Source organism: Carex rostrata, chromosome 5 (genome assembly GCF_964058835.1).
Source record: "Carex rostrata chromosome 5, lpCarRost1.2, whole genome shotgun sequence".
NCBI lineage: Eukaryota > Viridiplantae > Streptophyta > Magnoliopsida > Poales > Cyperaceae > Carex > Carex rostrata.
The window spans coordinates 3,071,403-3,088,931 of NC_135922.1; the positions used below are offsets into that span (position 1 = coordinate 3,071,403).

Here is a 17,529-nt window from a genome sequence, read left to right on the forward strand (position 1 = left end):
ACCTTCGGCCAAAATTTGATGGAAATTTGGCTGGAAATCAGACCGTTTCAACTGAAATTATACAAGCGTAACTCAGTCAAAAATCGGATAGGTAACGTCCGATTCCATTCCGAATTGGCCGATTCCGGTCCAAAATGACCGATTTTTCCTTCTATGATAATAAATGAATATATTTCTATATAATGACCAATCCTTGCATAATTAAAACAGAAAATATTTAACCAAAGTTCAAAAAGTCTTTTGCATTTTGCATGGCCTTACCAGCATATTTAATCTTTAGTTATTGCTCCATCACTTTCCTGTTCCGCTTCCATATCATCAAGGGAATAATCAATAGTATCAATTACATTGATACTTCTTAACATCGATCAACTAATTATTGAACCCAAAATACAATATGAAAAGTATTTAGTGCATAGTTTTATTTAATTCTGCAAGTTATTTATTCTACAACTGTGCTAATATATATACTAACGTTATCATATAGGCCAATGTACTAACGCATAAAATTTAACTTTTTTATCATGTTCGAACGGTCTATCTCAAATATTCAATAAAATTTACATATCAAAATCTTGCAAAATAAAAAAATATACTATTTTTAGAAGTTATTTTGTTATTATTTTTGTAAAAAGGTTATGTTTGATTTATAAATATTGATATTAATTTTTACATTAATTCAGCTTCAAATATTCAATCAAAAATCACAAATAATACTGATATTAAGTGGAGTGTTTAGAAAACTTCAGACTATATAAGAACAGCTTTATTTCATCATCACTGTTGTACCAGCAGTATAAACAAATGGAATCGGTTTTACTATTTCAAATTAAGTAAAATTAAATTATTTGAACCAAACATTTTTGGAAGTGTAATTTCATACACAATTTTAGATGACGGCCGGAGGAAACTTCTTCGAGAAACCAACAAGTAAAAAATATCAGAACTACGCCAACCACCAATGTGTATAAACAATAATATATTTCTTGTTCCATGTGCACAAACAATAATATATTCTTACTATAAAAGGGGTTTTGGGTGCCAAGGAATAGCATAATTGGTTGGATTAATGATTATTTTACGTTTGGGCAGAAAAATAGATATTTTTTATTTGAGTTAGCTCTGATTAACTTATTTTGCTAATTTATTGCAATTTTGGTTTAAGCGATTTCAAATTTAGAATTAGTACGCTATTCTCACTAACTTCACTCTCAAAAGATATCAATGAAGAAAACAACTTCATGTAAAAAAAGCTTACCTGGTTTGTACAAAACCAGCCGATTTTTATATTATATCCTCAATTAAAAAAATTAGACATGAAAATGCCCTTCTTATTTTTTTAAATATTCCAACCGCCATGATTCTTAGTAGTTCTGCAAGGTTCACTTCTTTTTATAACTATCAGAATTTCCAACAGTCCACTAGATTACAGAACTGTCAGGATTCCTAACAGTTGGGGTGCCTATAAATATGTCAGGTGTGGTGGGGTGCCTATTTTGGACAATTTCATTTCAAAATTTTCCAATCTCTCATCTCTTTCTCTCGTTCTTCATTAGATCTCCTACAATTTTGCAAATAAGTCCCTCTTTTTTATTTTATATATTTTGTAATCCAAATTGGTAGGATTTGTTAGAAGCAGACCAAATTAGTATATTTTTTTAGAAATTGTAATTTAAATTATTATAAATTGTTAGAAATTATTATATTTTTGATTAAATTTGTAAGAAATGTATTAACAGGTCAGAATATTTTGAGCCATATTAATAGTTTATATGGATCGAGTCTTATTGGGCTAGACACAAATTTTATGTTCTCATTTGATCTGATCTGATCTAGTTAAGCTTTCTGATTAGATGCAATGAATTGGTGTGAACTGAATAGGTGCATGGTATTATAAATATACCTTAAATCCTAATTGGTACTATCATACTGATTGACTATTGGTTTTCGACTTGTTCGTGTGGATACTGATAGAGACGTGGCTGTTGTGCTGTTGTATGGATCCGACACGAGATTGAAAAGAAAAGAAGATTGCTGCTAGGACTCGAATTCTCCACTGCGCGTTTAGTGTAAACTCTATTTGAATCTTGGAATTAGTTTTATACATGAATTATGGTTTTCGGATAGAAATTGTTATAACCTATCCGAAAACCCTTCAAAATTGTTAGAAATTGTTATAAATTATTATTTATTATTATATTTTTGTTTCTAGCAATCAACGAACATGACTGAAGGACATTGAGTCGCCTTCTAAGTACAATTGGGGTTTGGTTGTTCTTGCCCACCTGTACCGACAGCTCTGTTAATCTGTTATGCTTGCTTGGCAATATTGGTTTAGTAAATATCAGACTTGTTTTAGTAAATACTTATTTTTTCATTTTTCTATATTAATAAAAGAAAACGGATGCAATCCGGGGGGTTTTTCTTTTTTCTGTGTCACACTCCGCATAGGATCACGCTGCAGGTTCGGGAAACCTATTGTTTATTTCATTTTTTTTTCACTTCTTTCTAATTACTACGTACGGACTGTCGTTGTTTTTCTCTTGCCACACCAAACCAAGTCCCCGCACACATGGCATGACTACATAGCAACTTGAACAGTTTGGTGAATTGAAACCGATCAAAAATAATAAAAAAAGAAGTAATGATACAATACGTACGACACTTGTGCATGGCAATATGGCATAACTCAATGCTACAAAAAGAATCAAATGATTTATGTAATATGTTTTTGCTATATGGTCTATCAGACTATCACACAGGAAAATAAAATATATACACTAACAACTAATTTTCATGATCAATTATCAAAAATCCAATTTTGAAAATCTGATATGTTGTTGTTGCTAATAACTATTTTGGCATATATGTCACTATATATAATCTTTTTTCCAAGTTAATATTTTAAACAACTTACCTTTTTACCTCAAGCAACCTCCTATAGACTTAGGCAAACTTTTGATGGGCCTTTGACGAACTCCAACGGTGCTCGAAACAGCTTTAGTTCAAGTAATTAAATTGAAAAAATAAAATAAGACACATTGACTGTTACGTTAAGAAATTTTTAATAATAAAAAAATAGAATGTTTAAAATATAATCGAAAATTTTATTGGCAAACTAGGAGTCAAAAATTTAAAACAAATATAACCTTGGTCTGAATTTTTGAAACAACCAAATTTAATTGAATCTTGAAATTTATATCTCATATAAATTTGGATCAAGATACAATCTTTTATGCATGAAAATAGCTATAAAAGCTTCTTTTGTGAATATCCAAAACTTTGAGGGTCTATTTAGCAAAATTTCCAAAACAACTCAACTCTTCTCTCTCTCCCTCCCTCCATCTCTTCTTTGTTGCTGCTGCCCCCTTTTGTGTTCCCCCAAAAGAAAGAAAAAGAGAAAGGAACCCTCTCTTCTCCCATGAAAATCCTTGAGAAATTGAAGAAGAAGTTGGAAATTGTTGATTCTCTCTCTATAGTCATCTTGTTCTCTATTGGTACTCCTTTTTTCTCCTCTTCTCTCAAATCTGAAATTCATCTCTATTTTCTAGGGTTTTTGATCAAACCCGAAATTTGTGTATAAATTGTGAGTAATCTATCTCCATTAAGCTTCTATGTTATTAATTTGGTATTTCCTCTCTCAATTTCATCTTAATCTTCATTTTCTATCAAGGGTTTGGTTCAAATTCGAAAATTAGAGAAGGGTTGTGATTAATCTAGTCTAATCCAACAAATAAAGGTGTTAATTGGTAAGTTCTTCTCTCACTCTCTTAAAATCTGGAATTATTTTGATTATGATTGATTTAGGGTTTGTGTAGTTGGGAAAATTGATAAATCTGAATTTTTATGTGACATTGTCAATTTATACAATGTTCTTGATTTCATGAAGTTAATTAGTGTTGTTGTGCTTGATTCAAACCGGCCCTTGCAAATTTTATATTTTCTACTAAGGCTTGAGTGTTTTGATCGGTTGAAACTCTCGTGTTAAATTAAATTTGGTTATTGATATTTTGAATGGATTGAATCAGTTTTGATAACCTTTTATCTCAACCTACGTATGTCATTGATTAATTAAATTTCCTTTGCTTGAATGACTTGTCAACAATTGCTTGATTTTCCTTCTAAAATTCTGAATTAGTCATGATTACCCTTGAAGGGTTGATTAACCTATTTATACAACTTTGAATAACCAAAATTACCCTCCTCTCTATGCTGGTATTGATTTCCAGTTTAATAGTATTCCGTTTCAGCATTTTCTGGTATACTGGTATGCTATTCTGAGTTGCCTAAGGTCATTTCTGTAATTTTTCAGCATTCTGCACAGTTCTGCATTATTCTGCAACATTCCAGGGCCTGTTATGTAAATTTCCAGTATTCTGAACAGCTCTAGGTCAATTCTGGTAAATGACAGGGTTTGTAGTGTAAAAATTCGGGTCTGACAAGGTTTAGGGACTGATTGGTGACAGAAAATAAAATTGTTTAGAAAACAGTCCCTGGCTAGGGACCTCTTTGTGACAGGATGTAAAAAGTTGTAGGATAAGTCTTTTCTAATGGGAATTTCATAGAAATACTAGTTGCAAAATGTATTAAACTTAAGTAATATTTTCAAAATAAATTTGAATAGAAGAAATTATTATTTTGAAGTTTATTTAATAATTTGTGAGCACAGATAAATAAATAGGGGACCAAGTTGGTATAAGTTAATCTCTTTTCTTTGTTCCCTCTTTTGTGCATGTTGTTGTTTAATTGGAATTCTAAAATGTGAACTTTGCATATTCTATGATGTCCAACGTATTGAATCAAAATAGCAAGTGTTGATGAACAAACTTGATTTACCATTAAATTCGTGACTGCACAGTGGGCAGATTTTTAGGCTGATTAAGGAGCTAATTTGAATGGGCAATTCTAAATCATTCTGGACAAATGAAGAGTCTATTTGATGCGTCTCGGAGTCTAGTTTCTAGTGGTTCAAGTTTCAAGTTGTCCGGAGTTTCCTATAAAAAGTTATTGCAGTTTTAGTAACCAAGGGTCAGAATTTAGGGCTGCTGTCTATAATTCTGTTTTTCATTTATTTTGTGTTCTTGTTTACTCTTCCTCCAATAGCACTCTCTATTTATAACATCAAGAAGGTGGATACAAAGTTATATGGATTATGTTAAGGAAAGTGTAAAGAAAATAATATCACTCAAGTAAGCATAGCAATCGTCGAACAAATATTGAATTAAGTATATATATTGATATAGGTATAGGCTCGGTTGAGCAAGATTTTGCGGGACCTTTCGAGATGTCCAAACCATAGGTGCGTGATACGCTTTTCGTAATCAGGTGCGGGGTTCTTGGACTTGTTTGATGTTTCATTTTCAGAAATTAAATTATCTTTTTCAATTGTCATGTTGTGTGATTGATTGTTGCATACTTGGAATTGTCATGTTGTATGTTTGATTGTTGCATAATTAGAATTATGTGAATTGTGTGCATAATACATCTAAAACCAAATTGTTGTGGTATGGTTGATTTGCATATTTGTATGGTTGTCATTTTTATTGTTCTCTTATGAATTGACTATGGATAAAGGTCACCACAAATTGATGATGGTGAAATGATATGTGAATGAATTTGCAAAGTCTGGCTAGCTGACTTTGATCCCAGGATCCTAATGGCCTTAGGTGAACGGTCCTCGATGTTTTCCAGTACTGGTTGGGACGAGGGGTGGGTGACTATATATATATATGTTGATTGTGATTGTGGGTGACTTATGTGTGACGTCTGTGGCTCGGGGGCATTACCCTACGTGGTAATGCATTTGGACGGTCAATTAACTATGATGACATTCTGAATTATTTCATGTGAATTTTTATTTTATGACTTGGAACCAGACTTTAGTAAATGGTTAAGCCAAAGCACTACAGATGGGTGTCAGATAAAGGGTCCAGCTCGGTGGAACATCTGTAGGTGCCAGTAACCCTACAGATGAGGGTTTGATAAATGGTCCAGCTCAGTGGGACATCTGTAGGTGCTACCAGCCATAATAAAATAAGTTAGGCCAAATATGTATTTGTTTGAACTTCATCTTGGAAATTCCTTAAGTTGCTTTTCATTCGATTATTGTTGTCGAGCATATGCATTCATTTATATATATTGTTATAGAACTGCGAATGTGATTTTGTATGGATTTCATTTTTGAACATGGAGTCTGATTGCAAGTCCAATAACTCGATTGTGACAAATTCGCACTGAGAATTTTATTCTCACCCCACCCTTTTGGGTTCTTTTCAGGTTTAGGTGCGGCTGATCCTGGAGAGGCACGCGAGTAGTAGGCCTGTGGTATATGACACCAGATTACCTTAGCAGTTATTTTGTTATTTGACTAAAGAGGCATATCTTGTTTTGTTGTATGGTGCTCTCTATGTCACACCTTATGGTTGGTATCCGTACGAGATACCTTTTGTATGATCTACTTGTACCAGACATTTTGTACTTGAACTATATATGTAAACTTGTTTTATGTATTTTTAAATTATATAACGAGGCACATCGAGAGATCTCGCCATAAACAATCTTTATAGTTATTATCCCTCAACTATCATTATTTTTAAATTATGAGGGTAATTAAATTCTAGAGTCTTAGACTACTACATAACAACAACTGTACAAAGAAATGATATAATTAAAATAAAATGACATTGTGTCTATTTGTTATATAAATTAATTACCCTCATAATTTTTTTTTGGGTCTGGACGGGATTACACAATCCGTCCAGGTAATTTTTTTTTTTTTGTTTGCGTCGGGACGGGATTACACAATGCGTCCGGTTATTTTTATTTATTTTTTTTTTTTTAACCGCGAAGTCGTTTTAACCAATTAATTGTGGTTAATTAAGGATATAACCTGGACGGGATAATTAGACCCGTCCGGTGGGACGGATTTACACAACCCGTTCTACTCAGTTTTCGACAAAATCCAAAAGTTATGTTGTATTTCGATATTTTATTTATTTATTTTCTATTAATAAAAAATTCGGAGCAAAAACATTATGTTCTAATAATATGCCCGCAAATCATCAATTTGTCTAGAAAGAGCTTATACACCTTTAAATCTGATACAATTCTAACAATTCCGGTACCCAATTAATATCTATTGGAGAAGGTTACGGAAGAATTCAAAGAGTAATTTCGTTGAACACCAAAAAAATAGAGAAATATGAAAGATACACAAGAAGGCAATACAACAAGCAAAATAAAATAAAAGAGAGATACAAGATTTTACGTGGAAACCCTTACGGGAGAAAACCACGGGAACACGACGCAAAATCACTATATCAAAGAATCTTACAATACAAGATGATAATCAAGCCAATAACACTTTCTTACACTCTTTTACAATTACATACGCTAATTCACGATATTATCAGTGTATTCAGTAGATTGGTACAAGAGATCAGCAAATCTTACAAACAAACTTGGAAAAGAGGTTTATTTCTAAGAGAGAAGAGAGCAGCTCACCACCAAATGAATCATTTTGCCTTCACATTATAACAATAGCACGCCAGACCCAACAACAACAGTTATTATGGGTGCACTTGATGTCGAAAAACAAAAAAAATACATTACAACTCAGCCGTTACAGGATAACAAAAGTCCATTATAAGTTCAAAAAACAAATGATCAAACCTGTTCTTATCAGCCATTGCCAGCAATCAATCATTGGTACTGTACATATCAGCCATTGCAAGGTTAATCTCTGGTAAATAAAAAGAACATACATTATTAACAAGGTTGAACTACAGCAAATAAACTCTGGTAAATAACAGTCCTGTAATGAGAAACCAGCCATTGCAAGGGTAACCACTAACCAACCGCACCACAATTTACTCAAACTAAGAAAAAGAAAAAGCAGAATCAATTCCAAGTCTTCAAATGAAGTTAAGCAACCTAGTTGGAAGCTGACAACTCATAATTAATCAAGTTTTATATAATGTGGTATATTACTAGTATCTATTGTTTGAATTCTCCAAAAGATATGTTAACGCATCCACCTCATCACCCAGCAAATCAACCTAACAAATACAGACATAAAAACAAATAACAATTTGTGCCTTTAATGGAATGGAACATTTTACCCTCCAAATTTCCTGGAATGCAACTTGTTCTTTTTCACATTCTCACTCAAGAGTTAGGAAATAATTAATTTACATTCTGAATTTGGCAAGAATGGTACCTCTTTCTTAGCCGTGCAAAGATGATCACTTCACATGAAAAGAAACAACAGTGTAAAAAATGACCTACCTGAAGACAAAAGGGAAAAGAACTAATAAACACAGCATAGAAAATATTACAAATGACCAAAACACCCAGAAGGAAGGGTGAATGGTTGCCTTAACAAAAATTCAACTGTTTTGCTTAATTTGCAGCAGATGGTAAAATCAAAATCCAACAAGATAAAACAAGCAAGATGCACAAACAAATTCAAAAACAATAAAGTAAAGTTAAGAGTAAGAGTAAGAAACGCACAAACTTGTTAATGGAGTTCTGTTAGTGAGCTAGACGTACTCCTACTTCTCCGGACATCACAACCGCTAACGGTGTTGTTTTGTATTGTCAAAAAACAAAAGGATTACAATCTAAGTTGATTCAGCACTTCCCTGTTCAGCTTCTCTATCATCTTGGGGGTTGCCAATAGGAGGATAGAACTGCTAATGAAAATTAGACATGATATGCATGTAAGCTATTGTTCTAAAGGATTTGATGCTGGGCATCAGAATAATTGAAGTTGTTTGGTCATGTAACGACCAAATATATTCTAGTACTGGAAATCACCTCTTTTTACTATTCTTTATTTCAATTTTTGTCTAGTTCTGCAACTTGGGTATATTTTTAATCCTTTTGGAATTGATCAAGGTTTAAGCATGGAATTCCAGAAATTTTAGATGTTGGTATGGTTGGGTCTGCTATTAAAATTTATAGTCTAGGGCCTCTAGCTTGTAGCTAATATAATATAATTTATTTTTAATGTTGTATGCTGACCTCATCGTAAGTGATGTTGTTTCTTTGGCACCAGTCTCTCATCAGAGGACAATCACCAATGTTAATACGAGGTCTGGGGTGGCTTTCAGTAGCAAGAGAAATGCTTATGTTCCTACAGTGTCGTATGTCCATAGTTTTCAGTTTCATCAGGCCCTGAAAATCTACCAACTCATCCAGCCTTGGGCACTTCGTTATGACAAGAACCTCGAGAGTGCTTGAATGGTTTTGAACCGATAGCAATGGCAAGGAGCACAGCTTGTCACAATGATTCAGTTCCAGGAACTTAAGTGATAGTGGCAGTGTTTTATCATTCCAATTGCATAATTCTGGACATAATGATATGCTCAAGCACTTGAGGGTGCTGAGGTTATCCAGCCCTGTCATTGATATGACCTTTGTGCACCTCATAATCTCCAGTATCACCAACGAAGCCAGATTTAGAATTATATGTTGACAGCTCACTCCAACCGATGGTGCACATGTTAATGATTCCACTTCTCGAAAATCTTCTGCTGTTAAGAATAGTTTAAACTGATTTTCTTGAAGTGGAATTGTGGAATCTGACAGATGGATCTTATTATTCCCAGATAAATTCAACTCTTTTATCGTTGTGTCTCTCTCTGTTGCATAAGTAAAATAAATTAGTTTAAATAAGGTAGAGTAATGAGTAAAACAGAGTGTTTAAAAATTGTAGAGAAATGAAAAAAATTATAAAATGCTCATCTACCTGGTAGACATATCTTTCTCCCAAATATAATCTGGGACACTCATAAATTTCAGCACTTTCTTGTTCACCAAATTCCTCTTCACCGCTTTCATGTTCAGCACTTTCCAGTTCAGCTTCTCTATCCTCTTGGGGGTTGCCAATCAACTGCAAATGAAAATTAGACATGACATGTAAGCAAGTTAGGATTATTCTAGAGGATTTTATGCTGGACATCAGAATAATACAAGCTGTTTGATCATGTAACAACCAAATATATTCTAGCACTGGAAATCCTATTTTTTATTTTCCTTTATTTTTTTCTTCTTTTGCAACTTTGTATATTTTTTAATGCTTTATGAATCAATCAAGGCTTGAGCATGGAAATCCACAAAATTTAACCTAGATAGTTGGTACAGTTTGGGTCTGCTATTATTAAATATATAGTCAAGGATCTCTAGCTTCTAAATAATGTAATATAATTTATTTTTAATGTTGTATGCTGACCTCATTGTAAGTGATGTTGTTTCTCTGGCACCAGTCTCTCATCAGAGGACAATCACCAATGTTAATACGAGGTCTGGGGTGGCTTTCAGTAGCAAGAGAAATGCTTATGTTCCTACAGTGTCGTATGTCCACAGTTTTCAGTTTCATCAGGCCATGAAAATCTACCAACTCATCCAGCCTTGGGCACATCGTTATGACAAGAACCTCAAGAGTGCTTGAATGGTTTTGAACTGAAAGCAACGGCAAGGTGCTTAGCTTGTCACAATAATTTAGTTCCAGGAACTTGAGTGATAGTGGCAGTGTTTTATCATTCCAATTGCATAATTCTGGACAGAACGATATGCTCAAGCACTTGAGGTTGCTGAGGTTATCCAGCCCTGTCACTGATATAATGTTTGTGCACCTCATAATCTCCAGTATCACCAACGAAGCCAGATTTAGAATTACATGTTGACAGCTCACTCCAACTGATGGTGCACATGTTAATGATTCTAGTTCCCAAAAATCTTCTTTTGTTAAGAATAGTTTAAGCTGATTTTCTAGAAGTGGAATTGTGGAATCTGATAGATGGATCTCATTATTCCCAGAAAAATTCAACCTTTTAATCGTTGTGTCTCTCTGTTGCATAAGTAAAATCAATTAGTGTAAAGAAGGTAGAGTAATGAGTAAAACATAGTGTTTAAAAATTGTAGAGCAATGAAAAAATTATAAAATGCTCATCCCATGGTGATCATATACCTGGTACACATAACTTTCTCCCAACTCATCCAGCCTTGGGCACTTCTTTATCACAAGAACCTCGAGAGTGCTTGAATGGTTTTGAACCGATAGCAACGGTAAGGAGCTCAGCTTGTCACAAGAATCCAGTTTCAGGAACTCGAGTGATTGTGGCAGTGTTTTATCATTCCAATTGCATAATTCTGGACAGAATGATATGCTCAAGTACTTGAGGTTACTGAGGTTATCCAGCCCTGTCACTGATATGACTTTTGTGCACCTCATAATCTCCAGTATCACCAACGAAGCCAGATTTAGAATTACATGTTGACAGCTCACTCCAACCGATGCTGCACATGTTAATGATTCCACTTCTTGAAAATCTTTTTTTGTTAAGAATAGTTCAAACTGACTATCTAGAAGTGGAATCGTGGAATCTGACAGATGGATGTCATTATTCCCAGATAAATTCAACTCTTTAATCGTTGTGTCTCTCTGTTGCATAAGTAAAATAGATTAGTGTAAAGAAGGTAGAGTGATGAGTAAAACATAGTGTTTAAAAATTGTAGAGTAATGTAAAAATTATAAAATGCACATCCCATGGTGATCATGTACCTGGTAGACATATCTTTTTATCAACTCATCCAGCCTTGGGCACTTCCTTATCACAATAATCTTGAGAGTGCTCGAATGGTTTTGAACTGATAGCAATGGCATGGAGCTTAGCATGCCACAATAAATCAGTTGAAGGGACTCCAGTGATAGTGGCAGTGTTCTATCATTCCAATTGCATAAATTTGGACAGGATGATATGCTCAAGCGCTTGAGGTTACTGAGGTTATCCAGCCCTGTCACTGATATGACTTTTGTGCACCTCATAATCTCCAGTATCACCAACGAAGCCAGATTTAGAATTACATGTTGACAGCTCACTCCAACCGATGGTGCACATGTTAATGATTCCACTTCTCGAAAATCATCTTTTGTTAAGAATAGTTTAAACTGATTTTCTGGAAGTGGAATTGTGGAATGGATCTTATTATTCCCAGATAAATTCAACTCTTTTATCGTTGTGTCTCTCTGTTGCATAAGTAAAATAAATTAGTTTAAAGAAGGTAGAGTAATGAGTAAAACATAGTGTTTAAAAATTGTAGAGAAATGAAAAAATTATAAAATGCTCATCTACCTGGTAGACATATCCTTTTCCCAAATATAATCTGGGACAGTCATAAATTTCAACCCTACCGGTCGAGTGTAACACATCCTTCACAGGAACATGGAGTTCCAATTTTGGACAGTATTCAAAACTGACTTTTCTAAAAGAATTTAAGTCTATGTCTATCCAATTTATCGAGATAAGCTCTACACAGTTTGAGATTGTTAAGCTCTCAAGTATTGACTCAATCTTGATTTCACGACAGCCACACTCATGTATCTTCAGTTTTAAAGCTCGAACTGGAAAAGTTACAAGTTCTAATTTTGGGCAGTGTTCAAAACTAACTTCTCTAACAGAATTTAAGCCCCCATCATTCCAATTAATCGAGATTAGCTCTATGCAGTTTGAGATTGTTAGGTTCTCAGATACTGAATGAAACATAATTTCACGAAAGCCACACCTCATGATCACCAAGTTGCTTATTACTGATGGACATGTTAGGAATTTCAATTTTGGGCAGGCTTTGAAAGTAACATCCCTGACATTCTGTGGAATTGTTGGGATTTTCCATAATTCTGGGCAATTTTGTAAATCGAGCTTCTCTAGATATGGGAAGTCACCATCATTTGCTTTCCACTCCACCAAATTGAGCATGTTCCTCAAGAAGAGCATTTTAAGTGATGGGTAACTAGGTTTCTTGGTCTGCTTGGAAGAATCATATTCGACCCACAATGAATATGTTCTAGGCTCATCTCCCAGATTTCCACCAAATATCTCCAGAAATCTAAGATGTGGTAGTTGACCAAATGGTGGTAAGTAGTTAGGCTCAGTACAGAAGGTAAGAGTGAGAGTTGTCAGTTTGGGAAGTAATGGATTATGTAACCAAGAAGGAAAATTTCGCCCTCCATAATTTAATATTCCAAGCTCTGTGAGGTTACCATGAGGTTGGAGGCTCTCGAGTACAACATTATGTATCTTTTCATCATTCTCACTCTTTGCATTGTTACTTGAATGGCCAGTTACATGAAGATGGAGTTCTTCATTTCTGAATCCCTTCTTACCACAATCTTCCTGAAAGTTTAAAATTAACTTGTGTAAATTTGGCTTTGATGCAAGATTAGCATTCCTGCAGAGTTCCACATCAACAATGTTTCTGAGCCCTGATATGCACAATGGTCCCCTAAGCTTATTCATATCCTTAATCCCTCTCAGCCACCCATTTATTTCATGATCCATGACTTCAAAACCCCCCCATAACTGTTGGAGAGTTGGTAATTTTCCAATCCCTGATGGCACGTTGGTAAGAAACAAAGGTAAACCCAGAATGTGTAGCCTAGTTGACTGCTCTATGCCCCTTGGTAATTCTTTGATTAGGTCACACCAACTTAACAATAATGTTTGCAGGTTAGGAAGTGGGAAGATAGATTCAGGTAAGTGCTGGATTCTCATACTTTCCAGCCTAAAGCACCGAAGGTTAATAAGGTTTTTCATGTTTTTGGGTAACTCCTCAAGATTATCGCACTCTAGAACCAAAGTTTGGAGGTTGTATAGAAGACATAAAGTTTCAGGAAGCACTTTGATTAGCATACTTGAAACAAAAAGGTAACGCAAGTGCTTGAACGTGCCGAATGTATTTGGCAATGAGGAATCTCTCAAATGAAGAGCTCTCGCACAAGCAATCTCAGAGAAGATTGAAAAGTCAAACTCCTCTAACATGCACTCTTTTCCAAAAGTTCTAATAGATCTGTAGGTGCTGGGAACTAAACCCAATAATTCATCTTCCTTGGTGAAGTACAGATGGCATACTTTGCATACACCATTGTATCCATGGTCATTTTCTACAACTGGCCAATATGCCTCTTGAGAAACGGATCTTGCTAAATCATGTATTAAATCATGCAAGACGTAGGAAGAAGGTCCACCATCAACAAGTGATCTGCCTTGCAATTCATCAAAATACTCGCTTCCAATCTCTTCCAATGTTTTAAAATTTCTTGTATTGCCATTAATATAGCCTTGCGCCATCCAAAGCCTAATCACCATGTCTTTTTCAAAATTAAAATCTTTCGGAAACATGGATAAATAAAGAAAACATGGTTTTAGATGTTGCGGCAATTTCTGGTAACTTAACTTTAATGCTGGCATAATCTCTCCCGTCTCATCTATGTCTGATATATCACTCTCCAAAATTTCCCTCCATTTCTCTTCATCCATTTCATAACGGAGAATGCCTCCAAGTGCCTTTATTGCCAAAGGTGAGCCTTTGCACTTTTTGACAATACCACAACCAATCTCATGCAAATTTGTATTTTCACTTTTCTCCCTACTATCAAAAGCAAAATGCTTAAAAAGTGACCAACAATTTTCCTCGGGTAAGGAGCTCAATTGAAAATGTGATGTTGTCTGCATGATCTTAGCAACTGAGGTATTGCGAGTCGTCGTCAGAATTCTTACAAATTTAGCACCAAGAAAACCAACTCGAAAGCGCTCCCACAAATTTCTTTGTTCATTCCACACATCATCTAGCACGAGAAACAAGCCATGACCACTTATTTTTTCCTTGAAAATATCTTGGAGTATGTTCAGCTCAGAAAACTCACAAGGTTTTTCCCCTTTTTCATCCAGCGAGTTGACGAGAGCTTTGGTTAGCTGCACTAGATCAAAATTGTCAGATACAGATACCCAACATCTCTTATTAAACAACCCATGAATCCTGGAGTCATTGAAAACAAGCTGGGCAAGTGTGGTCTTGCCGAACCCGCCCATTCCAACAATGGGAAGAACCATAAAATCAGGACCGGTTGAAGGATTCATGAGGCTAATGATCTTCTCCTTCTCTTCCTCCCTACCAAAAGTAGCTCTCTCATCCATATGGGAGCTGGTTGGTGGTCGGATTTGTGGACTGCTAACCAGTCGGGTCCCATCCTCCTCCCTCAAATGAAGTTTCTCACGAGCATCTGAAATCTCTTCAAACCTCTCTGTTATATCCTTGATCTCCTTAGCCATGCCATCTGGAATGGAGGCCTTGGTCTTAGTAACTGAATAAGAAGCAAGGGAGGATGATGCGTACATCTCAGCAATTTTTTTCTTAGTCCCTATAAAAATGCATATCAAAATTTCTCTTAGATATCCCCATTTTCATTTTGCAAAAAAAAAAAAATATATATTGAATTAGTCTCCTAAACTATCCTTGTGGAGTGAAGAAAAATTACCCATGAATTTTTTACGTTATATATATATATATATATTTTTTTTTTCTTTGTTGTTATTCTGGAGGGTTTGCACATGCGTTAAATTTCCATAAATATAAATTTTTTTAGGCAATGAGGATTAAAAAATGCGACATTTCAGGAAAATGTTATTATCTTACCAATTAGTCACTATGACAATAAAGATAAATGTAGAGAAGGAAAAATCGGAATCGGGTGAATCGGTAGGAATTGGCTGAATTGGATTGGAAACTGGGATTATTTTGCGAGAAGGTTTTTTGTACTAAAAAAAAAGAAAAAATAATATTTTTTTCAAAAAAACATGTGAAGACAAATGAATATTACTAAAGTTCATTACATTTATAAGTTAGCTACATGATATCCATGTTATATTTTTAACTTCAAGTTTAAAAAAAATATATGAATAAATAAAATCATAATTGAAAATAATAATAATAATAAAATTCTTCAATATAATTTGTGATTTAGATAATTTTTGTAGTAATTTAAAATTAAATTGATGTTAAATACACTCAGAAATGAATTCACAAAATATGACAATTATATGGCCTAAAAATAAAATCGAAAGAATAGTAACCAAGCCTATTTAAAGCAAGCTTTCCTGGGCAATGTTATTTTTTTTGCCATGATACATTAAGAAAAGCATACCACCGCCCCTATGGTAAGCCTCAATGGCAGCATCTCCGCTCTCCACTATGGATCTCTGCACCTCGTAGTAGAACTCATCCAGCACATCCTCTGCTTTGTAGGCCACACCTCTCAGCTCTGCCAGCCACAGACGAACAGAGCAGTCATGGATCTCCCTCTCTTCAGCGTCCTGTTGAACGGCCTGAATCCTCGCAAGCATCCGACTCAGCTTCTCCAAGTCTCTGACACTTTTCTGTTGCTCACTTACAGGAGATGGTGGATCCTGCTGCTGATGCGAACTGGAAGGGGTGCCTCGAATGGCACGGAGGAGGTTGGTGGAGATGGATTGGATGGAAGAAATCAGTCCGGACGCGGTCGCCATTAAATCTGAATTGAAACTGTCTCTTCACTTTCTCTCAGTTCCTACTCTCTCTCTCTCTCACTCAATGCTTCCTTGACTAGACTTTCACTTCTGGTTTGGTGGAAATTGTGGAGTGGGTTCGTAAGGCGTGAGTTTATTAACTGTGGCACACCCCGTGCAGGAAATCATGCTGCAGGTCGGAAACAGATATAATTTTTATCCGCTTCTTTCTGACTACAACGGCTATTATTAACTGCTTGATTGGACTTAATTTCACTGCTTTCTGGGGCAAAATTGGGGAGTGGGTTCGTAAGCCGTGAGTTTATTAACTGTGGCATACCCCGCATAGTAAATCATGCTGCAGGTCGGAAACAGATATAATAATTACTCGCTTCTTTTATGATTACACATCAGACCAACAATATGATGAAATGAAACATAAAGTCCCCACCCACATGGCTATTTGTACTAAAAGCTGCACATTGAGAGGGCTTCACCACAACTTCACAGGTCAGACTTTTTTACTACAACATCATTCAGACCCGACAACAATGCTACAAATTCAATGATGTAATTACGATATAACAACCACACATTCTTATATCAAGCGTTCAATATAAATTTGATATGAAAATATATTTGTAAACAAAATTTTAAATTTTTTAGAATTTTTTTTAAACCAAATTTTTGATAGATAGAAAATTACTATTTTTAAGTGGTCTAGAATATATCTTTCAAACAACTAACTATCCACTTATTTTAGATAGAAAAATACTAACTACGTTTTTAAAAATGTAAATATTTAAAAGTAAATTTTTATATAAAGATTATGTTGAACGGTTAGATAGGCTGTTCGGACATTAAAAATAAAAATATTAATTCATAACAAGATTATGTTGAAAGGTAGTACTATAGGCTTATTCAAAGGTGGTGTTGAGTGATTTCCAATTTTTTTAATGAATAAATTTATGTATGATTTTTCATATAATTTAGAGTAAAATATTATTATATTGTGAAATTAATTTTTACTATTCATAGGAAAATTATATGTGATTAGTTCTATGTGTTTCTAACATTTATAGTTTGAAAATTTGACTATGTTTCTGACTATAATTATTATTTGTGCCACATAGAAATAAAATATTTGGAAATATTGTGAGACTGTAAAATGATTAGTATGAGAAAATGGTCGGCAACTTGAAAC

At 34.6% G+C, this 17,529-nt stretch overlaps 1 protein-coding gene and 1 long non-coding RNA gene across 3 annotated transcripts; one reads left to right on the top strand and one right to left on the bottom strand.

Annotated features, from left to right (window-relative positions):
• Positions 1 to 3,353: 3,353 nt before the first annotated feature.
• Positions 3,354 to 6,462, top strand: LOC144554238 (uncharacterized). 2 transcript variants are annotated; one of them, XR_013511585.1, is made up of 4 exons: positions 3,354 to 3,497; positions 3,674 to 3,749; positions 5,244 to 5,325; positions 6,277 to 6,462. It is a non-coding gene; the product is annotated as an uncharacterized LOC144554238 (long non-coding RNA). The 2 variants fall into 2 exon arrangements; XR_013511584.1 differs by lacking the exon at positions 6,277 to 6,462 and having other exon boundaries at positions 5,244 to 5,374.
• An 826-nt stretch (positions 6,463 to 7,288) lies between these two features.
• LOC144554499 (putative disease resistance RPP13-like protein 1) lies at positions 7,289 to 16,395 on the bottom strand. Its single transcript, XM_078302813.1, has 11 exons — positions 15,986 to 16,395; positions 12,138 to 15,202; positions 11,567 to 12,031; positions 10,973 to 11,446; positions 10,235 to 10,852; positions 9,752 to 9,895; positions 9,025 to 9,644; positions 8,512 to 8,690; positions 8,219 to 8,286; positions 7,672 to 7,741; positions 7,289 to 7,579 (listed from the first exon to the last, which is right to left on the bottom strand). Exons 1-7 carry the CDS (start codon positions 16,344 to 16,346, stop codon positions 9,627 to 9,629), a joined length of 5,145 nt encoding a protein of 1,714 aa, XP_078158939.1. The 5' UTR covers positions 16,347 to 16,395; the 3' UTR covers positions 7,289 to 7,579; positions 7,672 to 7,741; positions 8,219 to 8,286; positions 8,512 to 8,690; positions 9,025 to 9,626.
• Positions 16,396 to 17,529: the final 1,134 nt, after the last annotated feature.